This window comes from Zootoca vivipara, chromosome 16 (genome assembly GCF_965207765.1).
Source record: "Zootoca vivipara chromosome 16, rZooViv2.hap1.1, whole genome shotgun sequence".
NCBI lineage: Eukaryota > Metazoa > Chordata > Lepidosauria > Squamata > Lacertidae > Zootoca > Zootoca vivipara.
In genome coordinates this window covers 26373511-26394971 of record NC_142599.1, presented here as the reverse complement: position 1 = coordinate 26394971, position 21461 = coordinate 26373511, and the positions used below count along the sequence as shown (strand labels likewise).

The 21461-nt window shown below is 48.0% G+C and overlaps 1 protein-coding gene across 2 annotated transcripts; it reads right to left on the bottom strand.

The window, feature by feature from the left end:
* Window positions 1–10351: 10351 nt before the first annotated feature.
* LOC118076498 (toll-like receptor 2) lies at window positions 10352–21159 on the bottom strand. 2 transcript variants are annotated; one of them, XM_035099302.3, is made up of 3 exons: window positions 21016–21145; window positions 19914–20151; window positions 10352–14370 (listed from the first exon to the last, which is right to left on the bottom strand). In XM_035099302.3, exon 3 carries the CDS (start codon window positions 14343–14345, stop codon window positions 11847–11849), a length of 2499 nt encoding a protein of 832 aa, XP_034955193.3. In that variant the 5' UTR covers window positions 14346–14370; window positions 19914–20151; window positions 21016–21145; the 3' UTR covers window positions 10352–11846. The 2 variants fall into 2 exon arrangements, with proteins under 2 accessions (XP_034955193.3, XP_034955191.3); XM_035099300.3 differs by lacking the exon at window positions 19914–20151 and having other exon boundaries at window positions 21016–21159.
* Window positions 21160–21461: the final 302 nt, after the last annotated feature.

The following is a 21461-nucleotide window of genomic DNA, read 5'->3' as shown; positions in this document are numbered from 1 at the left end:
CATGAGTAGAATGTGTGCTTTTATTTAAACTAGCTGGCCTGGCCACGCGTTGCTGTGGCTCATCCCTGTGACTCCCCCCACTCTGTCCTGACCCATGTCCTATTCTGGCCCCTCCTCCCCCCCCGGTTCATCCCTGTGACTGCCCCCACCCTGTCCCTACCCATGAGCTATCACGACCCCTCCTCCACCACCTCCCGGCACATCCCGGTGACTGGCCCCACCCCCCTCCCTGCACCCCGCCTCCTCCCTCCACCCTCATCCCTGTAATTGGCCCCACCCTGTCCCGACCCATGAACTATCCCAGCCCCTCAGCCCAGTCTGCGAAGCCTAGGCGAGATGCTGTGGAGAGGGAAGCTTTCCTAGCTGCAGTACCAGTGTAACCGTCGCTAGAGGGCGCTGTTTTGCAACATCTCGGCATCTGTTCCCTTGTTGTCCAGTGGAGGCCGCTATGTTTTATTTGAGAAAATTATGTTTTTACCTGCCAAAGGTTTGGCATGTGTGGAATCTAAGGTTATGTTTTGTTGGAAGCCGCCCAGAGTGGCTGGGGGAACCTGGCCAGATGGGCGGGGTATAAATAATATATTATTATTATTATTATTATTATTATTATTATTATTATTATTATTATTATGTTGGCACTCACGTATTGGTACTGGACGCTGTGTCCAAATTTGAACGCAATCGGTCAAGCGGTTTCCGAGAAAAGTGGAAAGTCCCAAACATGGACCCTTTACATTTTTATATACATAGATGCATCTCTGGATTATTTGTAGGGCATAGGAATTCATTCTTTTTTCTTTCTTTTTTTCAAAATACGGTATAGTCCGGCCCCCCACAAGGTCTGAGAGACAGTGGACTGGCCCCCTACTGGCTCTAGCATGAGCCTGACTGACGCAGGGTGCTTATTGGGCAGGGTCCTTGCTTGCCGGCTGCGTTCCTCCCTGACTGGCTACTCGATGTTGGAGGCTCACTGTCAGGCAGAGCCCAGAAGGAAATGATTAGGCCTCTACTCCCTCCTCCTCGTCGCTGGGTCTGCTTAACATGTTTCCGAGAGGGCGACCTGCTTCAGAGACCTTAAAGGGAAATCTCTTCTTCACTTTCGGGGGACCACTGGCGGATGCCGGTGCTGAGACTTCCAGCAGGTTAAAGGTGCATGTGCGCGCAGGTGTTTAAATTTGTGGGCTGGGCAGGTTCTCTACAGGCTGCCCTGGTTGCAAGGACATTTGAGCTAATAAGTCAGGTGTTTAAATGTCTCTTGGCCATGGCGGTGCAATAGAGCAGGAATTCAAGGGATATTAAGGAAACTGAGCCCAGGGACAATCAGAGCAAGAATCTCTTCTGGTTCTGCCTCTGCAGTTTTAATTTTCCAGTTTGAAAACCAGGCCTACATGTTGCACCTGTCATTGAGGTGCCACTGGAAAACATATCCCCAGGGCCGAGTTCTCTGGCTTCTCTGGCCCTTTGCTGCCAATTCTTATACATTGGATGGAGGGCTTCGTTTGGGATCTTTGGAGAGTATGAAGTTGTATCTAACTGCTGAGTGTCTGTTGAATTTACAGTCATATCTCATGTTATGTTCGCTACGGGATACGTCTTTTCATGTTGCGAATGGGCCGAACCCGGAAGTCCTGGAACGAGCTACTTCTGGGTTCGGCGCATGCGCAGAAACACTAACTTGTGCTTTGCACATGCTCAGTAGCCCCGAATTATGTCACGCGGCTGTGCAGACGTGGCGCTTCAGGATGCGGCTTTTCAGGTTGTGAACGGGCCTCTGGAACAGATCCCGTTTGCAACCAGAGCTACCACTGTATTGGCTGGCTTTGTTTTAAAAAGCTGTTTCACCGGTTGTTTATCGATATTGTTTTGTTACGCTTTCTAGATATAAAATGTCTGTTTTCAAAACATAAGATATAATTTGCGGTTAGAGGCAAGGTACACAAAGTGTTATATAATTGCACAGTTTAGCATACCACCAGCTAATTAATTTGAAACACTTTTCATATTATGGGCCCTGCTTGGGTGAAACTGGAAAGGGGAAATAGCTTCGGTCAAAGGATGGAATGGGGTGGTCCTTTAGGCATCTTGGTGCCAGGTCTTGTAGGGCTTTGTGGGCATTCCCCAACCTGGCGCCCTCCAGGTGTTTTGGACTTCCATCAGCCCCAGCCAGCACCCGCCTCCCCACTCTTACACAGAAGCCTTTAAGAACAGCAGACTCCAGGGACTTGCAGCTGTGTTGTTAAAGGTTGTGGAGACAAAAGGAAGGCTATAACATGCATGTTTTTCCTGCAGAAGGTCAAATCCAAGTATCTCGTGTTCCAGGCAAGAGACGCTCAGGTGCCCGTGCTGACAAACAAAGGGGGAACGGCTGCCAACCAAGGCAAGCGATAGAGGACAGGTCAGAGCTCCAAGGGCTCATTGTTTATGTTACTTTCAATAGAGCAGCTTCTAAAAAAAAAATGGTGCCTCGAGCTTGGATCACAATAATTCAGACCCTGGCAACTTCAAGACCAGACTACAGTGGTACCTCGACTTACGAATGACTCGACCTACGAATATTTCGAGTTACAAACAAAGTTCTGTCCGCCATTTTGGATGCGGTTTTTTCGACTTACGCATTTTTTCCTCCATTGGCTTCGACTTACGATTTTTTCGACTTACGAAGTTCCGTTCGGAACGGATTAAATTCGTAAGTCGAGGTACCACTATACTGCAAGGCACTCAGTGTGGGGCTTTCCCTTGCACTTGGCCCCAGAAACTGCAGCCAGTTCAGAATGCTGCAGCGCAGTTGCTGACAGGAGTGGCTCTGTGCCAGTGGGCAAATGGGTGGGTTCCCGTCCCGTCCCTTAACTGTCTGGTAGTTAGAAAGAAAAAGCCAGAGCTGAGAGCTAGAGGCCAGAAGCAGGCTGCAGCCTGAGCAGCTGAGAGACACAGTCATGCCTGATTTCTGCTGCAGCTATGGGAGAAGTAAGAACCTCTTGCGGTGTTAATGCCGTGAGCGCCTCTATCGTAGGCTCAGGTTGTATATACAGTACGTGTAAATAAACAATACACCCTACAGACACCACAGTCTCTGCTGTCCTCATTCTGAGAAAACTGAACCTGGGAATCTCGCACCACTCAGGAGATTGGGGTGGCGTGCAACATTATTTATGTAAGCATTTGTATATTATACTAGCTGGCCCTGCCACGCGTTGCTGTGGCTAATCCCTGTGAGTGCCACCACCCTGTGTCGATCCATGACATATCCCACCCCCCGTTGGAGGCGTGGTCTCCGGGGGCGTTGAGGGATTGTGGGAGCATGTTTGTCCGTTGTTCGTTGAATGTCCACTGGAGGGCGCAATTTTTTTTGACCACAAATCCAGGTTTCTACCTGTGTTCGGTGTGTCAGCTGGTCAGTGTAAGTGCATGATTACCTGCTCACATGTGACTCTGAGGTTGTGGCCAAATTTCAGGACGATCGGGTAAGTGCTTGTGGGAGAATAGTGGGGAAAAACACACATGCACCCTCACCATTTTTTTATATATAGATAGCATTAATAGCTCTCTGAGCAGCTTCTGAAAATCATTTCTAAGATGGCCAGTGAAATGGGAAATAGGGTTGCCAGGTCAGCAACATCCATGACCCTGAGAATTTAGGATCCAAACCTGAGACCGAGGGGTGACCTCTGGTGAGGTCACAGGCAGGGCAGTCTCGAGCAGGTCGGGCGCCCTGGCGCTGAGGGGCAGAGATCGCTCTGGCGCCCCCGCCCTCGCAGGGTGCAGCATGGTTTCCATGCGGCTTTGCCGCGCAGCGCCCCACCTACCAACCCGGCGCCCTAGCGCACTGCGCCACCGGGAGTCTACCTAGAGCCGGCCCTGGTCACAGGGCGGGCCCTGGAGACGGAGGTTAATTGGGAGAGGGAATGGGAGAAGGGAGGACACCTCCCTAGGGATAATTTGCAGCCAGCTCCTACCAAGTTGAAGCTTATAAGCAGCATGCAGTCGTCTTAATATTCCCCCCCCCTTTTTATTAAAGGCACTCTTGCCCACCCAGATATTCAAATCCTCTCCCCCTCCCACTCCCCGCCGCCACCTGGAAGACGTCGTGCAAACCTGGAGACTTCAAGTCAGCCTTAGAGATCTCGCAGCCCTAATGGGAAGCTAAGGACCATGTCCCACGAGGCCAGCTTGTGTAATTCTTACCTGCCTCTCCGAGGTCAAGTGCTCCCAGATCAGATTCCCACCTGGATTGCAGGAGTCCTTGGCTGGCAGGGTTGTTCATCACATAATCCTTGAGGACGACTCCAAATCATCTCCAAATTACCTGGAATCTTGTCCTAATAAACCCCCCCCCTTGAAAGGAGCAATCCTGGAAAGCTGGGGTGTGTGTGTGTGTGAAACACCCTCAAGGGCTGACCTTGAGCAGAGTCCTTGAGTCCCCTTTCATTTCCCTTGCTTGTTTTCTGCTTCCAGAGCCATCCCAGGAGAGCGACCCGGCGGCAGCCTCAGCAGCAACAAACACCGGTGGTGGCTGAGGGGGTGAGGAATCCAGAAAAAAACGCTGCAGCAACAAAAGCTGCAGTGTTCACTCACAGAAAAGCCGACGGGGCCTTTTTCTGCCTACACCGCAGAATTCCCAGAGAACAAGGCCCCGGTGGCCAGAGGCTCTGAGGTTGGGCCAGCTTCCCTCTAAAAGTCTATGCCCATCCAAAATTTAGAATCGCTGCACTGAGTGAGCAGGTCTGAGCGCATATTAAGCAGAAGCAAAGGCGCAAGGCAGAAGCTGGGATTACGGGCTGCAGAATTTACATTGATGAGTGCTTTTGCTTTAAAAGGAAACAAAAGCAAGTTTCTAGTCCTTATGATTTCAGTGTGGCAGTTTATAGCACGCCCTCTGACATTTCTCAGGTGAAAAGAGGGCCACATTTGTAGCAGAGAGCCAGGGTAGTGTATTCTGTCATAAAGCTCACTGGGTGACACTTGGACCAGTCGCTGCCTCTCAGCCTAACCTACCTCACAGGGTTGTTGTGGGGATTAAATGAGGAGGGTAAGAAGAACCGCATGCGCCACTTTGAGCTACTTGTGGGTGGGAAATAGATGCAATCTGCAACTACAGCATAGGAGCCAATCCCTAGCCAGGCCACCCCTCCCCCGATGATGGGCGCTGCCATTCAAATGGGGGGGGTTTGCGCCATGTCATGTGATTATGTGGGTCGGGGCTTACCTGCTCCCCCCAATATTTTATTCAAGTTGGCACCCCTGTACTGTACTGCAGTCCATAGCTGCCAAGTTTTCCCTTTTCTCATGAGGAAGCCTATTCAGCATAAGGGAATTTCCCTTAAAAAAAGGGAGAACTTGGCAGCTATGCTGCAGTCCTCACCCAGAATATCACTGCCCAACTTCCCTTACACATTGGTAAGGTGCTAGTCCTCCACGTTTATGCTGTCCTTTGTTACCCTGCAATTGTCTGCCTCCCACCCATTTCTGTGCTGCAGGAATATTCATTTCAGTAAAAAATATATGTACAGGTGAAACTCGGGAAATTAGAATACCGTCAAAAAGTGCATTTATTTCAGTAATGCAACTTTTTATTTTTTATTTTTATTTTTATTTTTACAAATGATTTCTTTTGGAAATCCCACAGTAATAAAACAGGTTACAGGTAGGTAGCCGTGTTGGTCTGGATCGAAGTAAAATAAAAAAATTCCTTCAGTAGCACCTTAAAGACCAACTAAGTTTTTATTTAAGTTTTTAAGTTTTAAAAACTTAGTTGGTCTTTAAGGTGCTACTGAAGGAGTAATAAAACAAATAGTTACAATAATGCAATAATAAATATGATTGGGGGATAATTAGAGAGGAATTACCCAAGAAAGATATTACCTTTTTTCTGTATGCCACAACAGCAGCTAGAATTGTATTAGCAAGGAATTGGAAAAATGAAGATATACCCACAGTGGACGATTGGCAGATGAAGCTGATAGAATTCATGGAACTGTCCGAGCTGACTGGGAGACTCCGGGACCAGGGGGAAGAATCGGTGGAAGAAGATTGGAAGAAATTTAAAGTTTATTTAGAAAAGAATCGTAAGATTAGTAATTTTTAGCAAAGGATTTGAAAGTAAAAGGAGGATGTAGAAGAGTGTTAGTCAAGGTTATTATGTATTAAGATTTAGTTAAGTGTTATTATTGTATTGAATTTTAAGATTTAACTAGAATAGAATTGTATTTTGAGATAGGTATAAGAGATTTATAGTATTGATAACCCATTAAGAGTATAAATAGGTTTAAGATAATTGTTAAAAAGATTGGAATTAAGATTTGGGAAGTACTAAGGAAGTAAGATAAGGAAACGTAGTTGGGAGGGAATGGAGGAAGTCGATAAAGATTGATGATATAAGACTGATTTGATATCTCTTTTTATTGTAATGTTGGTATTTTGTTTTGTTGTGTATATTTTGTGGGGTTTTTTCTGTTTTTATAAAATCAATAAATATATATTTAAAATAATAATAATAAATATAATTGACCCGTCTAACGACAAATAATTACAATTGTATCAAATAAACGCTTGACATATCTTGCTTTGCATGTCATGCATCTATCTCATATATTGGTTTCACCTTTTAAGTTGAGTTACTGAAATAAATGCACTTTTTTAAAAAAATATTTTTTATTAAAGATTTCTTGAATTACAAATAAATGCACTTTTTGACGATACTGTATTCTAATTTACCGAGTTCCACCTGTATACAAGAAATATATACAGTACTTGGCCTGCGATCCATTTTCAACAGTTCAGACCACGCTATTTAAAATTATAATAACCTCAGCCTGTGCATTAACACAACTCTCAGCAAAACAATGGCAAAAACGTTTTGCCAGCCTCAATAAATGAGAAGAAAACACTTTGGCCATGCACAGTTTCACCTTTGAAAGAAGCTCAACTCATTGTTCTTTTTGCTCACTTTCTGCTTTGGGGGCAGCTCCCAACTCCCAGCCTAACACAACACACATAAGTCTTGTGAACATATAGAAGGGTCGAAACATAAAATACAAAAAATCCCTTCCAGTAGCACCTTAGAGACCAACTAAGTTTATCATAGGTATGAGCTTTCGTGTGCATGCCCACTTCATCAGATACACTGAAGCAGAAGTCACCAGACCCTTATGTATAGTCAGAGGGTGGGGAGGGGTTTTACTCAGAAGGGTGGTGGGAATGGGTGATTGGCTGATAGGAGTGGTAAACCTGTTGACGACTGTTAACGACTGCAATGGGTCTTGCAGGAAAAAGCAAGGGGTGAGATGGCTGAAGAAAGCTTTATCATAAGAATCCAATGTCCTTATTCAGACCAGGTCTCTCCATGGTTTTAAGCTTGGTAATGAGTTGCAATTCAGCAACTTCTCTTTCCAGTCTGTTTCTGAAAATTTTCTGTAATAAGACAGCTACTTTGAGATCTTGTATAGAATGTCCTGGGAGATTGAAGTGTTCTCCTACTGGTTTCTGAAGAAGTGTGCATGCACACGAGAGCTCATACCTATGACAAACTTGGTTGGTCTCTAAGGTGCTACTGGAAGGAATTTATTTTATTTTATGTTTCGACTACGTCAGACCAACACGGCTACCTACCTGTAAGTAGTAATATTGAAGGGTGTGTAAAATAGCTGCAAAAGGGGACTGTGCTCTTTCGGAGCTCTTGGCACTGCTTGGTCGTATCTGCACCATCTAAAAATGGCTTCTTCCTTCATTTTTGGGTTATCAAACATTTTTGGGGTATGACGTTTCCACTCTCTGGGAAATACATCCGTTTTCCAGGAGCTAAGAATTCGCCTTTTTGCCCAACTGCTGGAAAGCACAAAAAGATTTTCCAGACTGATGAAATGGTCCTGTGCTGTGCGACACGCACTTGCCCTTTTCGAATATCTGGAGGGCTGCTCCAGTGCTCCATGGAAGAAGGAGCAAGCTTGTTTTCTAGCTGGAAAAGAAGAGAATTGCGCCAGCAGTGAAATCTTGAGAGAATTGCTGCTCTGAGACCACAAGCCCACCACACTCTGCTTGCACCAGAAGTGGTGTGTGTGGTTCCAAGGGTTTGCTGGTTTCTCTTTAAGGTTTCCAGACTCAAAAGAGAGCAGGGCAATTAAAGGCACAGAAGTCCTGTCCACTGTTGAGTCTGGCAACTCTACTTCCTCACCCTCCTGGAGTAACAGGAGAATGTTGAAGGATACCTCCGTCTTAATGTCTTAAGCTGTTGCACCCTCTTGTGCCTGTACACAGTCCCGGCAAGTCCCCCAAACATCCCCTTCCCCACCTTCACCAAACCCTTTTCCAGTCCTGCTGGAACAAAAGAACAAAAGGAGGGACCTGTGTGTGAAAGAAAACAAGAACAGTGAGAACAATTGGGAAAGGGGCTCAAACAGTGGTGGACCATCTGGGAGGCCGACTGTAGGTGGCGCCAGAGCCTACAGCGGGTGCAGCCAACTAATCCAGGCCTCCCCAAACTCAGCCCTCCAGGTGTTTTGGGACTACAACTCCCATCATCCCTAGCTAACAGGACCACTGGTCAGGGATGATGGGAATTGTAGTACCAAAACATCTGGAGGGCCGAGATTGGGGATGCCTGAACTAATCAATTCTACTTTCCCCCATCTTTGTGGTGTGTTATAAGAGCAACACTGAAACTAAGGAGGAGCAGGGAGCAGGCAGGCAGTTCCCCCCCCCCCGCCTTGAACTGGGCTGACACATGGAGGATGGAGCAAGCTTGTCTTCTCCTGCTCCAGAGAGAAAGACCCATGGATTCAAGTTACAAGAAAGGAGATTCCGACTAAACGTCAGGAACTTTTGGATGGCAAGAACTGTTTGGCAGCAGAACAGACTCCCAAGAGGTGGTGGACTCTCCTTCCTTGGAGGTTTTTAAGCAGAGGTTGGATGGCCATCTGTCATGCATGATCTAGTTGAAAATCCTGCATTGCAGAGGGTTGGACTAGATGAGCTTTGGGGTCCCATTCCAACTCTACAATTCAATGTTTTCATAATTCTAAGGAGGTGGCTGAAGTTGGTGGGCCAGTGCCCTGTTTGCTCTAATGAACCAGCCTCCACTGGACTGAAGACACACAACTGCCTCACTTGGAATACTATGTAAGAGGGAGGCAGTGTGGCGTAGTGGTTAGACTAGGACCTGGGAGAGACCAGGGTTCAAATCCTCATGAAACTCACTGGGTGTGACCTTGAGCCAATCACTGCCTCTCAGCCTAAACTACCTTCAAGGGTTGTTCTGGGGATTAAATGAGGAGGGGGACAACCGCCTATGGCACCTGAAGCTCCTTGGAGAAAAGGGGCAGGATAGAAACGCTAAGAATCTATATATAAAAAAATGTTAAAAGATCATGTGGGTGGGTCTCCACTTTTCTCTGAAACCGCTTGACCAATTGCGTTCAAATTCGGACACAACGTCCCATGCAAATGTCCGAAGGATCTGGTAAAGTTTCCCAAGACAAATGTCACACCTGGGCCACGTAAAAACCCAAAAACCCCGTGTTCAGGAACTCACAAATAACCCTAAAGTGCATGCTGGGAAATAGAAGCCAGAATCAGGAGATCTTGCACAACAGCGGTCTCTAGCGGCAGCTACACTAATACTGCAGGCAGGAAAGTTTCCCTTTCCACAGCAGCTCAGCTCGGCTTTACAGACTAGGGCGAGTAGAGGTTTGCAGACTAGGCCGAATAGAGGTGGGGGCTCCCCTGGGTGGGGGAGGGGGGAGGAAGGGGCAGGCAAGGTCATGGGTTGGGACAGGGTGGGGCCAATCACAGGGATGAGCCGGGGTGGGGGGAGGAGTCTGGAGGGGGACTCTGAGGGCCCATTTAACAGACTAAGCCACAGCAACGTGTGGCTGGGCCAGCTAGTAAAAAAACAAATAAAGTTCTCATTGCTGTACCTCAAAAAGGTATATTGCAGATTCAGGGGGGAAAAGAAAACCAAAATGACCAAGGGCTTGGAGCAACCCTCTTAGGAAAAAGGGTTACAGTACAACATTTGGGACTCTGTTTAGCTTAGGTTTCTTTTTGTTTACAACTCATTCATTCTAGAATCTAGACCTGGCATCCCCAAACTGCGGCCCTCCAGATGTTTTGGTTTACAACTCCCATGATCCCTAGCTAACAGGACCAGTGGTCAGGGATGATGAGGATTGTAGTCCGAAACATCTGGAGGGCCGAAGTTTGGGGGTGCCTGATCTAGGTGCAGCAACCCCTGGTGGACAAAAACACACACACCTCCCAGCTCCCTTCCAGCCCTTCATTGTGCAATCACACCCACCACAAAACCAGCATCCTCTTAACAAGGAAAAAAAAAGATTGTCAAAGTAGGAGAAATACAAGATTGGAGCAAACTTGGTTTATTAAAAAAAATAAGATATATATATCACAAAAACAAATGCCACACAAATAGAACACTAGCTGGATACTTTTGAGCAAGAAATGTCACTAAGGAGGATGGGTGACTGCTACCTTGACAACCCACCTACCTTGATCCTGCGGTGGGGGGGTTCAATCCTGCCCCTCCTGAGTCTTGATGCTTCCTCAGAACGTTTCAGAACTAGCTTCCTTCAACATCCCTCATAAACCAGGCTATTCTCCTTTAAAGCAACATTTCTAAAGGGAATCCCTCCCTCTTTTCCTGCTTTTAAATGCAGTAGAAAACTATTATCTCCCAAGGGGTTAGGGGAAGAGCCATAAACTGAGCAGAGGAACACCTGCCCTGCATGCAGAAGGCCCGAAGTTCAATCCCTGAAGGCATCTCCAAGTGGGGCTGCGAGAGACTCGTGCCTAAAACCTTGGGAGAGCTGCCTCCGGTCAGCTGTAGACAATGCTGAGCCAAGGGGAACACTGGTCTGGCTCAGTATAAGGCAGCTCCTTCTGTTCATATTTAAATTAATCCAATGAGGACTGGAATCTTGCATTTAGTTTTAGGAGGAATGTTCTAGCTCACCGGCAGAGTGAAAGGTCCCGGGTCCAATCCCTCACCTCTCCAGGAATGTCCCCTGTCCAAAACTCTGGAGACCCATCTCTGCCAACCCGTGTGGATGATACTGAACTGGATGGACCAAAGGCCTGAGTCGGTATAAGGCAACTTCCTATGGATAATCCTATTTTGTCATTTAGGCCAAGAGCTGGCTAGTGTCAACTGCATCTCAGCTGGGAAGGAAGCGCCGCCCAGTGGTCAAGCACATGCACTGCAGGCAGAAGGTCTCTGGTTCAGTCCTTCGCATCGCCACTTAAAAAGATCTTGGTTTACTTGCAGGCAATGAGTGTTGTGGGTTAAACCACAGAGTCTAGGGCTTGCTGATCAGAAGGTCGGAGGTTTGAATCCCTGTGACGGGGTGAGCTCCCGTTGCTCGGTCCCAGCTTCTGCCCACCTAGCAGTTCGAAAGCACATCAAAATGCAAGTAGATAAATAGGGACCGCTCTGGCGGGAAGTTAAACGGCGTTTCCGTGAGCTGCTCTGGCTCGCCAGAAGCAGCTTTGTCATGCTGGCCACATGACCCGGAAGCTGTCTGCGGACAAACGCCGGCTCCCTCGGCCAATAGAGCGAGATGAGCGCCGCAACCCCAGAGTCGGACACGACTGGACCTGATGGTCAGGGGCCCCTTTACCTTTTAATGAGTAAAGCAGCTCCCTCTCTGCCAGGAAAGCCAGTCAGTGGTAGCTAGTTCGACCAAGAGGAAGCCCAATTCCTAGGCTCCAACACTTTCCTCCCCCCACTTCCACACCTGGAGCATCTTATTGGATTGACCCCAAGACTTCTAAGTCAGACATAGATGACTGAACAATAAGTCTAGTGGTTGAGCCTTGGCTTGTATTAATCCTTGTCTAACTCAGCTCCGTCCAACACAGTTTTCTTCAGCTATAGGACCCACCTCAAGAGGAATGTCAACCATCCCATTCACATCAGTTGGGTCATTGCTTGGGTCTGAGTTGACCGCCTCGGCTTTACCCAGGACAGATGTCAACTGGACCCAGAAGAAGGCCTGCCGGCTGTGATCTGAAGGCCACTCCAGGTAAGTCTTCATGCTCAGCATCTTCCGTAACCTGCAGAATTTGTTGGGCAACGCCTGCAGGTCAATGGCTTCCTTCACCACCAGCACGACGTCCTCGAAGCTCAGGCCCACGGCCCGCTGGTGGGCGAAGTAGAGCTCGTAATTGCACCAGTCGCTGTCGACAAAGCTGCGAGAGAGGACGAAGATGACCTTGCGGCTGTTCTCCATGTTGTCGATGATGTTGTCGATAATCCAGCGCCCCGGCGTGAAGTCGCGCTCGTGGATGCAGACGCGGTACGGCGGGCAGGAAGCCTCCAGCCTCTGCAGGAGCTCTCGCCTCACCCATTCGGCATCGGAGCAGCTGTAGGAAATGAAGGCGTGGTAGGCAAACTGCCGCGACAGCTGGGAGCGGCTGGCTCGGTACTTGGAGCGGACGATCTGGAACGTGGCCCTGAGATACCACGGAACGTCAAACCTCCAGCACAGAACCATGCAGGCGATCAGCACCGCGGCTGTGATGGAGACCGCAATGGCCACCACCACTGTGACGTCACACTCCGTCACCCTCGGGGTGTAAGCAGCCACCGCAGTGTCCAGCAAGAATTCAGGGTGGTAACAGGTCCAGCCAGTCGGCCAGTCCAGAAGCCTGAGTTTCCCATTCCTCAGTGTCTCTTGAACAAAGCCATAGAGATCACAGATGCAGTGGTAAGGGTTGTTGCCCGCTTTCAGTTGGGCAAGACGGGGCATGTTGACAAAGGAACCTTTGCTGATGACGCCGAAAGAGTTGCCGTCCATCTTCAGGAGCCTCAGGTTCGGGCATCTCCATTCAGTAGGGATAAATTTGATCTTGTTCCCACTCAGCAGCAGCTCCTGGAGGTCAACAGCGACCTCAAAGTAGCCCATATCGAGCCGTTCCAGCTGGGAGTACGATAAGTCCAGAAAGTGCAAAGTAGTGGGGAGACACTGAAAGATCTCCGTGGTAACCGCGTTGTAAGACAAGGCCAGCCAAATGAGACTGGGAGTCCACGTACAGGGGGACCGACCTGAGCCCCCAATGTGATTGTGGGTCAGATCGAGTTTGGCGAGTCGGGACCAGCTGGAGGTCAACTTGGCCAGTGTGCTCAGGTGGACTAATAAGTTGTAGCTGAGGTCAAGATGTTCCAGCTTGGGCAGAGTGCCCTGGAACTGGCAGGCCTCGTTGTAGACGTAGCCATCTTGCAAGCGGTTGTTGGAGACGTTCAAAGCCACCACGTTCCTCATCTCCTTCCAGGCGTCGCAGGGCACCATGTTGAAGTTGACGTTGATGATGGAGAGGTACGTCACGCCCGCAAACCACGTGAAGGTCCAGTCGAAACGCAGGACGTCCGGGTTGCTGATGTCCGCCAGAACCAACCGGCGCAGGGTGAGGTTGGACATGCCAGCTTCCGGCGCCTTCCACTTGGGCGACCGTGCAAAATCGATAGCTATGAAGGACAGGTCTTGCACGCGAGACCTCCGGACGTTCAGCAGGATCAGACGCAGCAAGTTCTCGTTGAATTTCCCCCGGCGGAAGACCAGCTCTGTGGCCTCCACCGCAGCCAAGTCGTGGAAGAGGTCCGTAGAGCCTGTGTAGTACGTGAACTCAAAGAGGTTACGGAAATGGAGGTATCGCAGAGGCCTTCCCCTCAAGTCCCGCAGCAGCAGCGGCAAGACCTCCGTGTGTCTATCCAGTGATATGTCACACCACAAGTCGGTGGTATTGAGTTTGGAAAAGGCCCCCTCTTGATACTCCTGCAAACTGGCTGCCGTTTTCAGGGCAAACTTATTCAAGGGGGTGTCTTTCAGAGGAAGGAAGTCCTGGCTTCCCACCATGTGGACAGCAGGGCCCCCCATGGAGAGGGTTTGGAGGTTTCTCAAAGTGCCGAACACGCCGTCCAGCTTCGAGCGGGGATAAAAGTTGTTAGACATTTCCAGCACCTTCAGATTCCTCAGCGGTTTCAGCGCCTGAGACGGGATCTCCGTCAGCGAGTTGTTGAAGAGTCTGAGCTGCTCCAAGAGGACGTTGCAGGCGAAGGAATCGTCCGCAATAGACACGATGTTGTTGAAATCCAGATTCAGGCTTCTCAGCTGGGTCAAGGTGGAAAAATCCCCACGGGTGACCTGCTGAATCTTGTTGTAAGATAGGTCCAACAACTCCAGGGTGCCGGGGAGATCCCCAGGGACTCGGAGCAGGTTCTGACCTCGGCAAGTGGCCGCCTTGCGGGAGATCTGGCAAAGAGACGCCTCGGGAGGTTTTGCAAGAGCCAGGATCGCCAAACACAACGCCAGGCATAGGGCGGCAATAGGTGGCCGTTCCATGCCACTTCACATCTTTACTGTCAACCTGAGTGGAGAAGGAAAACGAAAACCAAGACAATAAATTAAAACTCTTCTCCTCTATATTGCTAACACACTCTTTAATCCCCCCCCGAATTAAATTTAATTCCTGGAAGTAACAAAGCAGCTGTCTCCCTTAACATAGCCTTCCTGAAACTATTGCCTCCCAGATGTTGTTATGCTACAGCTCCCATCATCCCTGACCACTGCCCATACTGGTTAGGGCTAATGACAGCTGGGAATCCAAAACTTCTGAAGGTACGGGTAAGGCGGCCTTCACCCACTGGAGTGGATGATACTCATACATTAGCGCTGGGTAAAGTCAAATTGATCCCAGCCCATTAAATGCTTTGGTCTAGCAGTAGCTGTCCAGCTAGCCATTGCTTCCAGGTTTAAAACGGAACAGTCCCATGCTTTACTGAGTTTCAAACTGCGTCTTGGGGAAGCCAGAGAGCTCATTGGAAGCTGATCAGGAGTTCCTTGATGTGCAAATTACCACCCTTCCATTTCATGGAGAGCAGCTGGGGAGTCAAGTGATAAGATCGCCCATTAAATTAGTTGGTTTCTGTTCCCCCAAAGGAGAGGGAATTAAAAAAAGCAGATTCATTTCCTTACTCTCCCCCCGTTTGTTGCTGTGAATTTTTGCTGTGAAAAAGGGGGGGGGACCCATAGGTTTACCCAGGCATAGGCAACCTTCGGCCCTCCAGATGTTTTGGACTACAATTCCCATCATCCCTGACCACTGGCCCTGTTAGCTAGGCATCACGGGAGTTGTAGGCCAAAACATCTGGAGGGCCGAAGGTTGCCTATGCCTGGGTTTACCTGTAATGCCGTACACATGAAAGGAACTAAAACTAACTCCTTAGACATACAGAATAGAGGCCAAATTCCAGAAACTTGGCATAACTCTACTTTCATTTGATTGAATATGCAATAAAGAAATACCAATACAAATTACAAAATTCATGGGCATGTATTTTGTAATTTGTATTTCATTATTGTGTATTATACCCTTTAAATTGTCATGTAGATATTGGGCATTGTCTCATTAATTCTTTATAGTTTCAGAAACACTTCTACTTCCTATTGCTGTGCTGAAGAAGTTCTTACGAAACAGTGGATGATATCCGGAAACACTGTACACCATGACCGTTGTTGACTACTTTGACAGCGTTGGAACATTACAAAGCCTTCAGCTTGTTTTTTATTGGATGACTAACTGCTATATTGCTTCATTTTATGACCACTAGAGACTTTCAGAGACTTAATAGATTTCCGCCTTATTGTTTATGCTTTGAAGAGAATCCTCTGAGAGTTGTTTACGTTGTTTATATATGTTAAGTTCTATGTTCTGTTTAGACATCATAAAGAGTTGATATTACAGTGGCACCTCTACTTACGAATTTAATGCGTTCCGAACGCACATTCGCAAGTCGAAAAAATTTGCAAGTCGAATCCCATAGGAATGCATTGGGAGAAAAAATTTGTCAGTCGAAGCAACCCTATCTAAAAATTCGCAAGTAGAAAAAAATCCCATCTAAACAGCATCCAAGATGGCGGATGGAGCACCATTCGTAAGTAGAAACATTTGTAAGTCGAGTCATTCGTAAGTAGTTTATGAGTCATTCGTAAGTGTTTACGATCTTAATCCGTTTCGGAAGTCCGTTCTTAACCCGAAACTGTTCTTAAACTGAGGCGCGCTTTCCCTAATGAGGCCTCCCGCCGCCAATCCCCTTCCACCATTCAGATTCCGTTCATACCGGTAGTTCTCAAACCGGGACACTATTTCTGGTTTTGCGGAGTTTGTAAACTGAAACAGGACTGTTCTTAAGCCAAGGTACCACTGTATTGCATGTTCGCATTTGGTCGCGTGTTGCTCTGGTTTTGATTCACGGCAGTGTTCGCGACACAGGGGTTTGTTTGTCTGTTCTGTGAACTGACTCAGCCTCAAGCTTGAGACAAGAATGCAGGGCCAGATGGACCCTTGGTCTGCTCCAGCTAAGCAGTGTCAAATGGGATGGCACTTGGATAAAAGCAAATGCACCCTAGAGTGAGGGCTCCAAGCTGTGGTGCTAGCATAGAGCTTGCCAAGATGCTCAACTCCAAAGACAGAGGTAAATGTAACACCATTTCATGCATCGGTCTTGCTTAGTCTTATGTCTACTGTCTGGTCCCCCCCTTTTAAAAACCCTTTTAAAAAGGCAGCATATACATTTGCTTACTTATGATTTCATCAAAACCCACTTTCTTTTCATTGAATCATAGAATCATAGAGTTGGAAGAGACCACAAGGGCCATCCAGTCCAACCCCCTGCCAAGCAGGAAACACCATCAAAGCATTCTTGACATATGCCTGTCAAGCCTCTGCTTAAAGACCTCCAAATAAGGAGACTCCACCACACTCCTTGGCAGCAAATTCCACTGCCGAACAGCTCTTACTGTCAGGAAGTTCTTCCTAATGTTTAGGTGGAATCTTCTTTCTTGAAGTTTGAATCCATTGCGCCGTGTCTGCTTCTCTGGAGCAGCAGAAAACAATCTTTCTCCCTCCTCCATATGACATCCTTTCATATATTTGAACATGGCTATCATATCACCCCTTAACCTTCTCTTCTCCAGGCTAAACATACCCAGCTCCCTAAGCCGTTCCTCATAAGGCATCGTTTCCAGGCCTTTGACCATTTTGGTTGCCCTGTTCTGGACACGTTCCAGCTTGTCAGTATCCTTCTTGAACTGTGGTGCCCAGAACTGGACACAGTACTCCAGGTGAGGTCTGACCAGAGCAGAATACAGTGGTACTATTACTTCCCTAGATCTAGATGCTATACTCCTATTGATGCAGCCCAGAATTGCATTGGCTTTTTTAGCTTTTATTCCTTAAGCCCACACAACATTTTAAAGAAGGATTGCAAAGTTTGCACCAAGGAGGTCGGGGGAAGTGGTGTGTTTATGACATCGCAGTCACTGGCCAATCACCCCCTATCCAAAACTCCAACAGTTTATGCTTGCAACCATTTCCTGTGAAGGAGGACTGGTTTTTAACTACTCTGGGAATTTTAGCTCTGGCTGGGGAAATCCAGCTCCCAGGATCTTTCAGAGGAAGCCATGAGTGTTTAAAGCAGTACCATAGTGCTTTAAATGTATGGTGTAAGTGTGGCTTTATTGAAAGCAGAGGCCATTTTAAAAACTAGGTTGACACTTGTTTCATAAAATTTATACCCCACTTGATTGTAAAAAAAAAAAACACCTCAAAGCGGTTTACAAAAAGTTAGTAATCCTGTGAGCAGCTGCTCCTCCAAAATTCCACCTTTTAATTTTAATTACCAGTACATACATCTGTGTAGAGGAGGCAAACAGTTGAACTATGTGTGCCATTCTGAACTTTTTTCCCCCTATGGTTGCATACTGTAAGAGTTCATGGCATGAGTAAAAAGCTGGCATAACTTTATATGAAATATACTTTGTTGACTCCGGTACACACATCCTTATATTGACCATGTCTTGGAAAGCTTCCTGATGTCCCAAGACTTTATGTCAAGATCAGCACAAGTAATTTAGTCACCAGCAAAATTTATTTAACCTCCTGTAAAAACCACGGGTTCCCACGTAGACAACAAGCAAAGTTTCAGAGAACAAAGATGACCCGTTTAGTCCTTCGCCTCAGGACAGGTATGCCCCCCCCCTTCCCTTTCTTGCTTTCCTTTTGAGTCCTGTCACTCATTTTCTCTTTTGGAATCCTTAAGGATCCTCCTTGCTTGTCTTGTAACTTGGCTGTCGGAATCAGCATCCAGACACACCGTCACTTTCATTTCATGTAATAAACCAACCTTTCCTTATTCCTTTTTGCATGTGAACTTCTCATGAGCATAAGAGCGAACTCACATGCATAACAAAACGCACATTAAGTCCAGCAAAAAGTCCTCTTTTACCTCCTGGATTTCTGCCCATTACACAACCAGTAAAAACAAACACACCCAGGAGTCATTGCTGGTAAAAAAGTAGTCATGGGTTAATGATATATCAGCCATTAGTCATTAGCCCGTGACTACTTTGTGTAGTGTGTGTGTGTGTAATGGGCAGAAATCCAGGGGAGCTCACTGCCTCAGAACCCCCTGCTGTTCTTTATCAGATATACAGGGGCTGGTTTTGGATTAACTGGCTGGTGAGGGAAAGTGCTCTGCATGTGCTCAGAGGCACCATTATATCACACACAACTGAGCTTCATAGGAGGTTTGTCTTGGTGGACCCCCTGCCTCAAGCAAGCCCTCAGTTCCCACATAATAGGCAGCCCTCTAATCCGGAGGGCACACAGAGCACAGCTGCTTTTCAACTTGCAAAAAAAGTTACTGAAACAGGGTTGTGTTCTTGCTCCAAATCTCTTTGGCATATTTTTCTTCCTGTCGCTCTCCTGTGTCTTCAGCACGACAGAAAACAGTGTGTACTTCCATTCAAGGAGCGTCGGAGGGGTCTGTCCAACCCAGAACGTCTCCAACCCCAAGTCATTCAAGAGATGTTGTTTGCAGATGACACAGTTTGGCAGCGCACTGAGGAAGCTCTAGAGTCTCGTCAACCGTTTTGCCCCACCCTGCATGGAGTTCAGCCTCACTATCTACCTGCCTGACGAAGGCCAACATCCCTGGTCAGGACGTCGCCGGCACTCCACACATCAGCACTGGTGACCACACACTTGAGGTGGTAGACAAAATTGTCTCTTTTGTAACCAGCAATCTCTCCATTGATGCTGAGCTGGACAAGCATATTGGGCAAGGCAGCTATGGCAGTGTCTCCTCCTCTCCAAAAGGGTATGGGAGAAGGGGATGCTAATAATGACCAATGCCAAGCTTACATGTTGAGCACGCTGCTTTGTGGACGTGAGTTGTGGGCACCTGCCAGGAGTGACAGACACCTCAATGCCTTCCATATGCTCTGCATCAGGAACATTTTGGGCATCACTTGGCAGGACAGAGTCTCAAACAAAGATGTCCTCTCCCAAGCACACATTCCCAGCATGCTTGCTGGGAATATTACAAAAAAATTACACACATCACTTGGGAAGATAGGCGAACTAATATCAGTGTACTGGAAGAAGCAAAGATCACCAGTGTTGAAGCAACAATTCTTCAACATCAACTTCGTTGGACTGGTCATGTTGTGCGGATGCCTGATGATCGTCTTCCAAAGCAACTACTCTATTCCGAACTTAAAAATGGAAAGCGTAATGCTAGTGATCATCAAAAAAGGTAAAAAGACTGTCTCAAGGCAAATCTTAAAAAATGTAGTATAAACACTGGCAACTGGGAAACACTGGCCTGCGAGCGCTCCAGTTGGAGAACAGCCTTTACCAAAGGTGTCATGGGCTTTGAAGAAACTCGATCTCAGGACGCAAGGGAGAAGCGTGCCAAGAGGAAGGCATGCTTGGCAAATTCACACCGTGATCAACTCCCGCCTGAAAACCAATGTCCCCACTGTGGAAGGACGTGTGGATCCAGAATTGGCCTCCACAGTCACTTACAGACCCATTGTTAAAACCATGTTTATGGAAGACAATCTTACTTGGCTACGAGTGATCACCAAAGAAGAAGAAGAAGAAGCACTTCTGTCTCAGCGATGTCTAAGCCGATCCTGGTCATGCACACAGAATGGAAGGTGGCAGGATCCCCAAGGAGGCGCTTCAGGTACCAGGCCCGTTGGCAGACCAGCTTCGCGTTACGAAAGATGTCTGCGACTGCGACATAACGGCTAGCAACATCAACCCAGCCATGTAGGAATCCCTTGCAGGCAACGGCAGCACCTGGAGACGGACATTGAGGTTGTGTAGCCACAGCAGAGGAGGAACGACCGTTGGGAGGAGAGCAGAGAGAAGAAAATGCCATGCTGCATCTGCAGCAGCACAACCGGACGCCTTTATTTGCCCCGGTTGCAATAAAACATGTCTCATATCAGTCTCTGCAGTCACAACAAGAGCTGTAACTCTCCAACGATCCGACTTCACCCCAAAGCCATTATCTCCAGAGACAGAAGGGCGCCGACAACAAATGAAATATCTCAACGCATAAAACTCTCCCCATGAAGAGCAATGTCACTCTCCAGAGCGGCAGAGATCCAAGCATCTCGCAATGCAAGCCAGCCTAGACGGCATTTCAGTGGGTAACCCCTATAGCCTTGCAGTGTAGGCCGATAATCACAACTGCAGGTGGGAAAGGGCTAGGCAGGGGGAGAGAGAGGCAGGCTATTTGGAGAAGTGATTAGGAACACTCTGCCTTGCACAGAGTCAGACCACTGGTCCACCTTGCCAACTCTGACTGGCAGCAGCTTTGCAGGGCTTAAGGCAGAAGTCTCTCCTAGCCCTGCCGGGAGATGCCAGCAAGAATTGAACCTGAGACCCTCGGCATGCAAGGCAAGTGCTCTCCCCCTGAGTTGCAGCCTTTCAGAGGGTCGCTTAGCCCGAGACTTTGTCGCTCCCCCTCTCCGGAAGATGACATATTTAACAGGCAGGCATGGACAGTCACTCCTTGAAAACCACAAATCCCAGCGCAAGGCAGCCTTCCAAAACCACGGATTAGCGCCACAAAGCTTCCTTCTGAGTCAGGCGTTTGCGGGACGGACAAACACACAAACACACCGCCACGCGGAAGAAGTGAGCAGATTCCTTTACCTCGGCTGCCGCGTACGCAGATCCAAAGCACAAAACAGGCGGCAGCCTCCTAATCCTCTGTGATCACCCCGCTTGGTCCGACAGCGCAGCCACATCGCGCGCTGCAGCCGCGATGCAAGCATACGCCTTCCTTTAAACCCAGCAAAAAGGGAGGGGCGTGGCTTCTTAAAGGGACAGCTCCCCATTGGCTTGTTATTCCGACAGCCAGCGGTGGGAGGGGCTTTATCTGGTAACCCCCCCCCCGCCTACCCAACCCAGCTCCTGAGAGGCTTGGGGGGGCGGGGTGCTGATCTCTTCTTTAAAGAGTGGCATATATACCAGCCTGGTAGGGGTGTCAACTTGACTAAAGTATTGGGGGTGGGGGCGAAGGGACCTCGGCCCCTTGGAGTTTGCTTCTATGTACTGTATACAGTCCCCCCCCCCGCAAAAAAGAACATTGGGAACTG